Genomic DNA, 13,630 nt, shown 5'->3' on the forward strand with positions numbered 1-13,630 from the left:
ATGAATTTCTCAGGGAAACTGGTTTTTACTTATAAACATTTCAGAAAACTTGTTATTATGGCTACTCTCATTTGTTTGACCTAATCAGAGCGCGACCCCAAATTTTATCGTAACAAGCTGTGCATGACTCTTCGCACCGCAGGTATAGATAACACTACGACTTTGCTCAGCTTCGCCCCAGTTTTGAAGAAGCATCCTGGAGGACAGGTTCTAGGATCTGCTCGAGAGGACTTTTTGTTGGACGTACGTTTTGGGTGTCTCGTGTGTATTATTAGATACCGTATTCGACTGTCATAACTTTGAGCTTCGAAGCCGATCGTTCTTGTAGCTTTTTTAGAATAATAATTTTGTTTTGTTTGTAATTTTGTTAGAATAATAATTTTGTTTGATACTACATGTCTTAAAAGTAATATATGATTTTCGTTAAAATACTCGTATTGTAGTGAAAAGTTATTGTTAAACACAAAAACAGCGTTTTTGTGACGTACCAATCGCTACAGCTCTTTATTACTTTGCAACATGATCTTGGGGTGATAGCAAACTTACCTTTAAAAAGCGATTGCACTTAACGCAATCAGTGAAGAAATTTAATTTTTTTTTTTATTGAAGATGCCGCCCGAAACCCCTTGTTGAATCATTAATAAATTCTTCAACTTTACTTACAAGGTATACTCCAGAATACTCTAGATATACTGTACCCTAGAATCTAAACTACCGAATTATAAACACATTAGCAAGACAGCATCCATAACGCACACTTAGATAATTATCCTCATGATGCACATAAAAGCATCCTCACGATAACCATCCTCACGATGCACGTAGAAGCACACTAAGCGTTCTTAGGATGTATTAATGTACTGGAACACTAGCGTTTAAATGGTGTTCTAAGGTATTCATTCTCTAAGAATATCATTTTTTGATTTTTAATGTGATTGGTTTAAATCAAAGTGCAATTCATTCATGGTGTACCTAATTAAAACAGTCAATATTTTTGTAGAATTACGTTATTTGTTTTCACTTTTCAAATATGCAGAAGATGCCTAATGATTCTATGTTATCTAATGTGTATTCATTTAATATCCTATAAAATATTTCCACGTGGGCCATTTCTATTTATAATCACTACTGATGAGCCATATTAAACTTTAAAAAAGCCATTTTGGGTACCGTTAAAATATGAACCTTTTCAGACTTTTTTCATTATTTTTTTTTATTTATTCTATTATCAGTCTAGTTTTTATAAATGCAGTACAGTCGCTTATTAATTTGCTATTTAATTTAAATCTTTGCATGTTGAACTCTTTTCCACTTTTAATCAGGATTTCAAATGATTCTTCATGAAGCAGTATAGAAAATTTTCGAGCACCCTTTGTAATAGCTTTCTTCCGTTGCAGATTATCTTTTTTAGCGTTCCTGTGTCGGTGATGAGAATTTGTCAATGCCAGACCATTCGGGCCAAATCATTTATATATCATGAAAGGTGGGGCTTTTAATACAACTATAGGCAGACTGAAAGCTCCTGGGAGCCTTTAATAATAAGTGAGATTAAGCAAAATTGGACATTAATTCTTATAGACACAAGGAAAAGCTTTTAGACAAAAATGCCATTAAATAAGATTAGCTGGAATCAATAGATAAACAACTGCTTCTGCAAGACTTTGTAGATAACCTATGTAAATAACCTGGAGCATATTCTCTCAAGTTTGTTTCCATATTAGTTGAAATCTTCAGAATTTCTGCTGGAAATTAGTTATTCAAAATTTAATTTTGTAAGCTTGGAAGACCTTTTAGCTCGTTTTGTAGTTGCACCAGAGCAATGAATATTTTCAATGTGCATAATGCATTTTGCGTTAAGATTCGATAGTCCTGCCTTTGAAACCGTAGTCATTTTATGTAAAAGTGACTTACGTACATAGAAGTGGTGGTTTTGGACCAAACATTAGTCTACAAATTTAGGAAGCGAAGGAGATTTATTTCATGAAGATTAATTAGAACTTTTTTGTTAAAAAGGAGAAGGAAGCACAAGCATTTAAAAACTGAAATTGAGTAAAGGATTAATGCTGCTTACTGGGAGTTTAATCCGCAGATTTTCCTGAAACATAGTTTTAAAAAGTTATAACGAGGAGATGAGTAACTGCATGAGGTTAAATAAATTTAAATTGTTTAATTAATTTTCAACTGTAAAATTATTTTTTTCGCTTTTTAGTAAATCTGATATTCTTTCACTGAACATTAAGTCTTGTTTTGTTTCAGTGTATGCGTCTTTTTAATTGGTCATCAATATTTTGATGTACAGCCTGTAGTTAATCGTTTGAATATTGATTCGTTAGTTATGACGAAACATGTCAGGAAGTAACTACGTAAAATTTCAGAAGAGGATTTGTATGTATTGGATAATATCAGAGCATATTAGAGTTATCTGAATAAAGGGAGAGATGCCTTTATGGTGGATGTTCTTAAAAACTGGCTAGCAACTACGTTATATATTAGGAAAATCACAAAAGTCTCAAAACGCACATTCGATCGCTGGGTCGAACCACCCGTGTTCAGTGACTTTACTACTGAAATGGCCATTGATGGCCATTTCAACATGGGAATATTAACGGAAACTGATCAGTTTATTTCACTGAGATGATGGAATCCAGAAAATTATACCCAGAACATTTAGACGCAAATTGTTTTCAGAAATAATATATAATGACAGTGAACCGTCTTGGCGATTATCTTCCTAAAACGATCAATAATTCTGAGAACATAAATAAACATAGTTCTTGAACATTATATTTCTAAAATGACCGCACCCACTGAAGACTAAAACGATATGAAATCGTGAATGGTCACATTCAAAAGGATGTTTTAAATTTAACTTTGTATTTAAACATTTCTTATACGTACTTTTGAAATATTATTAAATATTTTCTTATATATATATATGAAAATGGTTTAGCTATTACTTGAACATTTATCACTGTAGTGAACCATTTTTTATTTTCATCAGGCAACCACTTCTAAAACTGACTATGAAATTTTGGTATTAAATCTTACCTTTCTAAGATGACCAGCTTCATTAGCAGTGTATATAGTTTAGAACCCTAAATGGTCGCTAAAGAGGTTCACTGTATTTAGCTTTCCCATTTACTTAATTTTTTATTTCCTGTAGTGAGAATTTAAATTTTTGATTTTATTATTTTAATCATTTTGAACTACTTATTGTCTTTTATTAACACATAAAGAATCATCTCGTAGTAACGTCTTCTGGTAGTGAACAATAATTGGCTTATTGTAAAAGATTGTTCCATGTGTTGATAAATAGGTATTTTAACACGGCTACTGCTAAACTGTTGAGGAATTATCACTTAGAAAATGTCATTTCAGTGAGAACGTTTTAAGAAAAATTGGCTCATACTAGTAATTATAGTAAAAATACTGGTCGCAGTTGATTTATTTCTTAAGTTCATGTTTTAGCTTGGAATTTCTGAATTTTCAGAATACTTTAATTTATTCACAATCGTACGACAAATCGACAAAATACAATTATTAATATTTCTGTCTACTTTTGCCCTCGGAAGTTTTTAATTTGAATTTGAGCTGTTTAATAAGTTAATGTTAATGAGCAGTTAAATAGCTGCATCAGCCGTAAAAATCAAATTACGCGACAATTATGTTCCTTAAATCTCCTACTTTGTTATCCTGATACATGCACCTTGTTAACGTATCGTCTAGTTGTACATCGTGTTAATGAAATAATGTCATGGTTTACGTAGAACTTCCTTTGAACCTCTCAGTTTTCGATTTACAGAATCATAGTTCGAATATCACACTCACCTTGCATTCAGATGTAATTGTTGTTTTAACATGAACTGCTTGCGTTCTATTCTAAACAAATATGATCTTTCTATTAGGTAAAGCACATCCTTTGAATATTTGACCGTAAGACTAAAATTAACCAAAGACCTTATTCTTAATTCACGCATTCCTATAATATCGTTAAGTAAAATCTCTTGTAAGCACCTGTTACTGTTCTTTCCCTAATTAAATTTAGTACAGTTGACAAATTATAATATGCTTATAAAGTACTTAAGTTCTTTTGAATTCATTACACTTTAATCACCCTAGAAACTCCTTTGATGTCAATAATTACTGTGTCATAGCTAAATTAATATTTTTTCCAATAAATAAAAGTGACATGGGATGTATTTTAAACATCATAAATTACTTAATTTGATATGGTGTTTATGACATAATCTTTTAGATTAAATTTAATTTAAAAAGAAATATTTAGGAACAAAACAGGAAGGTTTAAATTTAATTTCAGGAAAGAGCATTCAACTTAAGTTATGGAAATATCCGTTAGACAATACTGTTTCCGTTACACAGAACGTTCTTCACCTTGAGAAGAAATTCATGCGGGTTGTTATTTGTATGACATTCATTGATCCAAATTTAATGTGCGTTCATTACATGAGATAGAATATTGCAGGGTAGAAGTTCAAAACAATTGTCATATACTTATGAAACTACATAATAAATTAATAATGCACATATTTTTTTTACTATCGTAATAAAAGTAATGGCACTCACGTATTATCGCGTCGGCCGTGAAATAATCGCCGAGCGGCATGATTAAGCGCCAATTATGAATAAGCATGACTTAACAACACACCCATAACATCGCTTTCTTTTGATGTAACCCCGATCGTTTCTCGATAAGCCACAGTTTCGTTTTTATGGAAAAAGGTTATAAATAGCTATTATTATCTTTTTTGTCTTGCATTTTGAAAATGTGATCAAAATTTGTGACCTGTCTTCTATAGAATAGGAAGCAGTAGATGTTTTTAAAGTTACGGTATCCTATCGTGAAAACGTGTATATGTAGGATATGGTCAGCCTGCGTATGGTCGGTAAAACAGTAATAAATAGCAATTTCTAGCGAGAAGATTGAACTTCACTATTTAGCATTTTAAACGGAGTTTTCATTAAAATCGGAGGCCCTATCAAAATAGCGGAAATCGACGAAAGCCTTTTCTGGAGAGCAAAAAGAAAACGAATCGAATACTGATTGTTTAGTAAATAAAGAGGCATCAGTTCCTTTAGAATTTCTCTGCAAAGACTGACGCAATTTTGGCAGGATTTCCGTCAAATTTTATAGTTCGATGATAGCCAACTAGAGCACTTGTTCACTCATGAACCATTTGATCTCGCGATCTTTTCAGACCCACTCCCTCTGTTTTAGGCCCACCAGCGGCCGAGCGGTAAAGTCGCTGAACACTGGTAGTTCGGTCCGAGGTTCGAATCCCGCGAAGGGGCTGACTGCATGGGTGTTTTCGTGGTTTTCCTTATCTGTAACGTGTATACTAGCCAGTTTCCTTAGAAAGTCTTCCACGATGGCATCCCTTTCCTTAGGCAGATAGCCCTAGTGTGCTTTGCCATAATCTCAATAAACCAAATCAAAACAACCCTCTATTTTAGAGATTTTCCATATGAATAACAATTTTATTTGCCCAAAATTGGAAAGCAAGAGCTACTTCCTTTCGGGGTCCTAATTTTATATTAGAAACGACGAATGTGTGTATTGTATTGTGGACTCAGTGTTCATATTTACAGAGTGTTAAGTGTAGTCATGCCTTTGCATTTCAATTCCCCTTTTCTTTGTATTCGCTAACTATTAAAATTTTTAGGATGTAAATTGATGAAAATATCCGAATAATTTGCTCCGGATATCTTCACCTGTATTATTTTATATTCTTTATCTTACTTCTAACTAATTAATCAAGGTAAAACAAAACTGCTTACCTTGTTCCAATGGGTTCGGCCAGGGCCACTGGATGCATTCTTCTCAGGGACTCTATCTGCAAATCTTGAAAGGTATAATCCATAAATGATAAACTTTCTTAACACAAACATATTTAATGAAGACGCAAACGGTTACAGAATATTTACACAATGAAAGGTTTAAATGTTCGCACGACGCAGCGTGCGACTTCTCAGTTCCGAGTTCTCGTGATCTCTAGCGAGAGTTTATAGTTCGATATGACGTCACTCAGCCATCGGATCTCAGCAAGAGTTGCAACATCCTCCCGCCCGGAAGGAAAATTGACGTAATTGTCCTTATTACATTCCAGCTCCACCGGATATAGTAATTGCACTGGTCTTTTAATCGTATGTCCATTGGGCAAGCGGACAGCACATGCTCTCACTTTGCCATCTCTCCCAGGAAAGACTTCCATTATGATGCCCATCTTCCACATCAGCCGTGGAATTTTATCTTCATGCACTAATACAATAGTTCCTTTATTCAAACAGGTTTCTGTTTTCGCCAGTTTGGAATGATGAGCAGATTTTAAATTCATCAAATAATCCTGCCTCCATTTTCGCCAGATTCTTTCTACCAGTATCTGTTGATGTCTAAATCGACGTGTAAGACTCTCCTTTGTTGAAGTTAATTTAGAGCTTCCTTTTGGCAATGATAGTAATCGTCTTCCTATTAAGAAGTGACCAGGGGTCAAAGATTCTGGCTCTCCTAGATCTGAGTATGTAAATGCTAAAGGTCTGGAGTTCAATATAGCTTCCACTTCTGTTATGACTGTCTCTAATTCCCTGAATGTCAAGGATGATTTGCCTAAGAGTCTCTTCAGAAGAGCTTTAAGAGACTGAACCATACGCTCTCAAAAGCCTCCCCACCATGCCGCCTTCTCAACTATAAATTTTCATTTGATTCCTTGCTTAGAGAACTCGTCTTGAACTTTATTGCTTTTCATCACCTTATTCAATAGCTCTAATTCTTTTTTCGCTCTTTTAAAGGTTTTGGCGTTATCGGTATACACTATTCGGCACAAACCTCTTCTCGATATGAACCCTCTAAATGCAAGCAAACATTTTTCTGTGGAAAGGTCAGCCGTAAGTTCTAAATGCACGGCTCTGGTTACAGCACAGGTAAACAGTAAAACGTATGTCTTAGATAATTCTTTTCCACTTTTCACGTACAGTGGACCCGCGTAATCTATCCCGGAGTTTTCAAACGGAAAGGCTTCTCGGCATCTGTCTGGTGGGAGAGGTGCCATATCTTGCATGACTGGTTTAGTTCGAAATATCTTGCAGACATTGCAATTGTACAGAACACTTTTAATTTTTCGACGAGCCTTCAGCAACCAAAATTTGTCTCTTATCTGATTTAAAGTATCTGCTATTCCTCCGTGCCCTACCACCTGATTACTGTGAAGAATAATTAGATCAGTCAAGTGATCTTTGTCGGGCAACACGATTGGATGTGCTTGTTTGTAATCCGAATTTGAATTTTCTAATCGTCCACCAACACGAATTACACCACTTTCGTCTACAAATGAATTGAGGGACCTTAGTTTCGATTCTGAACTTAATTCATCGTTGTTCTTCAATGCCCGTGTTTCATTTGTAAAATTTCGCTCCTGAACACGTTTGATCCAATAAGTTTCTGCCATTTCCAGTTCGGTAACCTGCAAACATCCTGATAATTTCGAGGTATTTTTAATATTGTTGATGAACCTTAAGCACCACGCAGTAATTCGGTAAATTCTGTGTAAATTGCTGTAATTTTGGGTTTTAAATAAATCTTCGGAAGGTTCGGTAACGCATGTATTTACGAAAATTCTTTTTGATGTTTTTCTTAGTTCCTTGTTGGAATCTTCAATGTTCTTTGTGGAACATAAATTCGGTTTTGGCCAGTGTTCCATTTCTTCTTTCAACCACGTCGGCCCTTCCCACCATATGCTATTCTGCTTCAGATGTTTGACATTTTCACCTCTAGTTAGTAAATCAGCTCGATTATGTTCACCAGGCGTATATCTCCAGTTCAAGACATCTGAATTCTTCTGTATTTCCTTCACTCTGTTCTGAACGAATGGCTTCCAACTTTTCACATGACTTCTAATCCAATGTAACGTTATACTAGAATCGGTCCACATATATACAATTAAATCAATGTCCCGAAGTTTCTTTTGAATGTAATTTGACAAGCGCGAGCCTATCAAAGCACCCATCAATTCCAATCTGGGAAGTGATAAATTTTCAAAGGTGCTACTCGTGATTTTGATGTAATGAAACTTGTATGAATGACTCCATTTTTCGAATAACGAAAATACAGAACAGCCCCATAGGCCTTCTGACTCGCATCTGTGAAACAGTGTAACTGTAAACCATCCTTTATATCCCTTTTCCCAGCACCTGCAAACTGATGTCTTGGTATTTCCAAACTAGAAATATGAGTTAATTCATCACACCAGCTTTGCCAATTCTTTCTGAGATTTTCTGGTATTTCAGTGTCCCATGCTATCTTTTGTTCCCATAAATCTTGTAATAAAATCCTAGCTCGAATGGTGTATGGATTTAAAAACCGCAGTGGATCAAAGCAACGTCCTACAAATCTCAAGATTTCCCTTTTAGTTGGTATGTTATCTATCCTTTTGGCATCTTTTACCAACTCTTCAATTTCTATCAAAAATGTATCATTTGACCTATTCCATATGTATCCCAATACTTTAGAACAAGTCAAATCGTGTGAAAAATCTTCTTCATTCCATACCCTTTGTAAATTCGTTTCATTCGTTTTCCACTTCCGCATGTTAAATCCACCTTCTTTCAGTATGCGTTTAATATGTTCCGATTCCTCGAATGCTTCTGATTCTTCATCTGCTACAGCGATTAAATCGTCAACATACATATTTTCAGTTAGCATGGAAAATACGTTCGGATACTGTAACTTGTATTTGTCAACATGTACATTAAGAGTTGCTCTGAGAAGAAACGGACTAGATGTTGCTCCAAAAATTACCCTTGTCATACAAAGAACCTTTATTTTGGTTCCATTTAATTCACCATCGTTCCATAGGAACTTGACTGAGTTTCTGTCTTCATCAGCAAGAGAAATCTGCAAGAATGCTTGTTCGATGTCAGCTGTAAACGCAGTTCGATTTTGACGGAACTTAAGGAGCAATTCCAGTATATCTGGACACATCTTAGGACCTGAATGTAAACAGTCATTTAATGACAAACAATTCTCCGCATGTGACGAAGCGTCAAAAACCACAAGGAGTTTTGTAGTTTCCTTGTTTTCTCTTATAACGGCTTGATGCGGCATAAAATACGTTTTTGGTCCAATTTCAATGTTAGTCTCTTCGGCGATTCCTTCTTTTAAGTACCTATCAATTACTTCGCGATATCTGTCATAGAACTGTTGATTATTCTGAAATCTACGACTTAAACTCTTAAATCTAATTTTAACAATCTCCAGATTATCACCTAGCTCATTTGAATTATGATTCCAAGGAAGGCGCACCATATAACGATTGTTTTCAAATTTCACAGTGTTTTTGAAATTATCGAAAACTAAATTATCTTCTGATTCGAGTTCTTTATCCGAATCATAATTTCTCCCCATAGAATCGAGCTCCCAGAGATTCTTCAACAAACTAGACAGTGATTCGTTCTGTGTATCTTTAATATTATAAACCACAACCTTCATCGTATTCACATTAGTTTGTGAAATTCCGTAAGCCCTTTCGGTTCCACTAATGGTACAACCCAATTTTGTTTCAACCGCTACTAAGGAATTAGTCTGTGAACCTTACCCGTAACTATCTTCCAATAAAAACCCGCTCCTATCAACAAAGAAATTTTCGGCGGTTTATTCTCTGGTCACCATTCATTGGAAAGTTGTATGCCCTGTTTTTTAATAAGATTAACTATTTCATTTCTAGGGGAATGAATATGTGATCCATTAATGACAGGAATAATTAAAGCTTCTATTTTCATTTCATATCGATTCTTCAAATTACGCAAAATGAGCCTGGTTTTTTTAACATTCTGCGCTTCAGACGTCGTGCAGCCGAAAGAGAATATTTTTATTTTTTCTTCTCCCATAACGGAAAGTTTTAATTTCTTACAGATGTCCTCTCTAATAAATGTTCGCTGCGATCCTAAATCAAACAACAAGCGAACGCTTTGCTGGCGCCAATTGCCTGTGTTTATAATTTCAGCTCGTGCTGTCAAAAAAATGAGTTATTTGCTGTTGCGCAATAGGAAACAGAAGAGATTACTGCCCTTTGGACGAGACTCTTGGACGCATTCGTTTCGTCAGAGTGTATCAATGTATGATGTCGCCGATCGCAAATACCACAAGTTAGTTTCGATTTGCACATCCTCGCTAAATGGTATCCTTTGAGGCACCTGAAACAAAATCCCCTTCGCCTTAACGCTTCCCTTTTTTCTGGCACAGTTTTTTGACATGATTCTGACGTATGATTTTCAGAACAGAATAAACAGCTATTAGATAGTTTTACGCTGCCGCTGAAGTAGTGTTTAACGCTGCCGCTGAAGGAATTCTACCCTTATTATAATCCCGATTTCTTTCGCTGTCTTGAAAACGTTCTCCAAACTGCCGCTTATTTTCCAAATGGGATTTCTTTTCAGTGACTTCAAAATCTGTTGGCTTAATTAAAATCCTGTACGTTCTCGACTTTCTATTTCTTTTCTTAGAAAATGGAGCAAATTCGTAATTTTTGTCTGATTATCATCTTCATATTTCCTATTAAATTCAAGTGCGAAATCATTCGGAATCACCTTTATTAATATCGGATATAATAAGGTACTGTACGAATCCGGTAAAATATTACACGATTCTAATCCTCTAATTTGTACTTCACAACGATCATATAATTTTCGAAGTGCTGTCACATCGCAAGACCTTTTAACCGGAGTCAGAGTTAATAAATTGTTCATATGGGTATCTATTATTAGTTCTTTTCGTCCGAAGCGATCTTTTAATATTTTCACAGCCTTTTCGTAATTCTCTGCTGTTAACGTCAACCCTTGTATTGCAGTTTCTGCATCGGAAGTAAGAATTGACTTTAAATAGTTGAATTTATCTACTGCATGCAGACTTTCGTTTTCGTGTACAGTTGTTTCAAATCGTGCCCAAAACCTGGGCCAACTGCACACGTCCTTTCCCGAAAATGTTTCTAGGGCCAATTTCGGGAGTTTAATTTCGTTCTGCGATTCAGTGACATTTCCACATGAAGTAGAATTATCGCTATGTGGATTAGCATCTAAATATCTTTTCGCGCGTAATTTCCAAATAATAATTTTACTTTTATACTCTTCTCTAGACATTATCTCATCTTCTAAATTTGCTACATCAATTAAAGTTTCAATACCATTATCCGCTAAGATTAGTTCTTCTTCTTTACTAATTAACTGAGCAACCGTTTCTTCAATTACATTTTTATCCCCCTCATTAGCAATTTTATGTTTCTATTTTATTTATTAGCCTCGTAACTACTGCTCTTATAGCAGATCGTTTCTTTTTTAATTTTTCTAAATCCATGTTTTTGCTTAAGCAAATCTATTAAATTTCAGTTCAAATTCAACCCAATGGCCCCACGTTATGGCGCCACAATATTATTATTTTATATTCTTTACCTTACTTCTAACTAATTAATCAAGGTAAAACAAAACTGCTTACCTTGTTCCAATGGGTTCGGCCAGGGCCACTGGATGCATTCTTCTCAGGGACTCTATCTGCAAATCTTGAAAGGGATAATCCATAAATGATAAACTTTCTTAACACAAACATATTTAATGAAGACGCAAACGGTTACAGAATATTTGCATAATGAAAGGTTTAAATGTTCGCACGACGCACTCTGCGACTTCTCAGTTCCGAGTTCTCGTGATCTCTAGCGAGAGTTTATAGTTCGAGATGACGTCACTCAGCCATCGGATCTCAGCAAGAGTTGAGTTGCAACAACCTGTCCTTGGGAATGTAAAAAAGGTTCTACATTTTTAGTTTAATTGCTTCTCTCTTCTGGCATGCTTATTCACGAATTTTAAATTAATTATTGATACAAGCACACTGATTTAGTATCTGAAAACATTGGGAAACTCAAAACAAAGAATAATTTAATTATTCTTTGTTTTGAGTTGTGGATGGCAGCGATTTGTAAAGTAATTTAAAATGACATCTTTAGTTTTAAAAATTTTTTCTTTGAAACAGATATGATTTTTTTATATATTTAAGGTTTGAATTTAAGGATTCGAGCAGTACAACCAATAGCATATTATAAAAATATCTAATTTTATAATTTGCATTATGCGAACTGATTGATGTTAGTTTTATGATATTATGAGGTGAATGAGCTTTAAGGCAATAAATACCTATTTTAACTATTTATTTAGTTATTATTTAGTGCTTATTTTTATTTCCGCCATTAGCAATCCTATCACCATCTTGGTTAATATAATTCAGAAAGGGAAAGAGAAAAGAATGATGAAGAAAAAAGAAGGGCGAAGGTAAAACAAAGTATGCGACGTGGACGCACTTCAGATCGATGTTTAAGTACACCGATAATGTTTTCGAAAATGAGAGTAATGAAGAACAATCTGAGAGATATCATTGAGCAGTTAAAAAATTTTAGTTCTCTCCATGCGCTCTACGAGTTAATAAAACATTGATTAGTCAAAACTTTAGGCCCACCAACAGCCGAGAAGTTGCTGAATGCTACTATTTCGGACCTGACTTCGAATTCCAGCGAAGAGACTAGCTGCATGGGGATTTTCGTGGTAGTGTGCATACGAGCCAGGTTCCCTTAGAAATTTCCAGGAAAGCATTCCTTCACTTAGGCAAATAGTCCTCGAATACCTTGCCATAATTAACAAATCAGATCAAACACTTTAATTCCTTCCCTGCGTTTGGCGACCTATCATCAGCTACTTTTGTTGACCATTTTAATTTAAAGCATTATTCGATTCGTTAAAGTATGTGGAGTTACTGATTAAAACACAAAACAGCAACTTTAAGAATTAAATTGCATACTCGTGATCAGAGACTACATTAACAAAAAATGAACGACTTTGAAATATGTTTAATATGCAAGCAGAAAAAAAAAAATCCTTATTGCAGTTTTAAAAAATTTCCTATTTAATTCATAAAATATTAATTCATAAAAACTTAAATTTGAAAAATGCTTTTTCGATCTCCTCGGACATCCAACATTTAGGTTGTACTTTCTTTTTCAAGTATATGCTATTATGTGTGTTAAAAGGCAGGTGGCTATGTCTTTGTATTTTCAACAATCTTGGACTAGATTGTTATTTTTACGTACTAACATTTACATGATTTAATTTTTCCCTTTTATAACATACTGTCATTTATATCTTCATAATACTTTATTTTTCATTTGCAGTTTTTAGACATTTCAAAGCTTTGTTAACTTTTGCAATCTGCGAATCAAATCAAATTTTGCAACCTTTCATTCAATACACGTATAGTCGCTTCAAGACTTCAATTACATTTGCTTCGTGTTTAATCTGGGTCTTACATAAAAGTTAGTGTATAACCTTATACTATTTTATATGCAATTTAAATATCATTAAAATGCCTCAAAACAAGCTAAAAAATGAGAGAATAATAATTTATTTCTTGCATGAAAACTAGTTTGGGAATTATTACAATGCATCAAAGCGCTTTTAAATGATTCACGAAAATCAGCTTCGCGATCTAAATTCTAAATGAAAAATTTTGCATGTCAATACTAATCGTTCAAGCCCACTTGTAGCGAAATCTCATGTCAAAGAGGACACACATATTCCGGCTAAA

General features: G+C 34.5%; 2 protein-coding genes across 4 annotated transcripts in view; one reads left to right on the top strand and one right to left on the bottom strand.

Moving 5' to 3' along the window:
• LOC146997612 (uncharacterized) overlaps positions 1-13,630 on the top strand; it is a 522,595-nt gene that overhangs the window by 273,757 nt on the left and 235,208 nt on the right. The gene's annotated exons all lie outside the window — the stretch shown is intronic.
• Positions 1-13,630, bottom strand: part of LOC118182486 (caveolin-3-like) — a 279,463-nt gene that overhangs the window by 67,191 nt on the left and 198,642 nt on the right. The window contains exon 1 of one of the 2 annotated variants that reach the window (XM_035351833.2): positions 5,797-5,928. The exons of the other annotated variant lie outside the window; for it this stretch is intronic. Within the exon in view, the coding sequence (XP_035207724.2) occupies positions 5,797-5,907 (111 nt within the window). The 5' untranslated portion in view covers positions 5,908-5,928. Of the gene's footprint in view, positions 1-5,796; positions 5,929-13,630 lie in introns of those variants that run through there. 2 annotated transcript variants of the gene reach the window in all.

The sequence above is a fragment of the Stegodyphus dumicola genome, chromosome 4 (assembly GCF_044657685.1).
Source record: "Stegodyphus dumicola isolate Sdum_Otavi_A_Nest chromosome 4, ASM4465768v1".
In the NCBI taxonomy this organism is placed as follows: Eukaryota; Metazoa; Arthropoda; class Arachnida; order Araneae; family Eresidae; genus Stegodyphus; species Stegodyphus dumicola.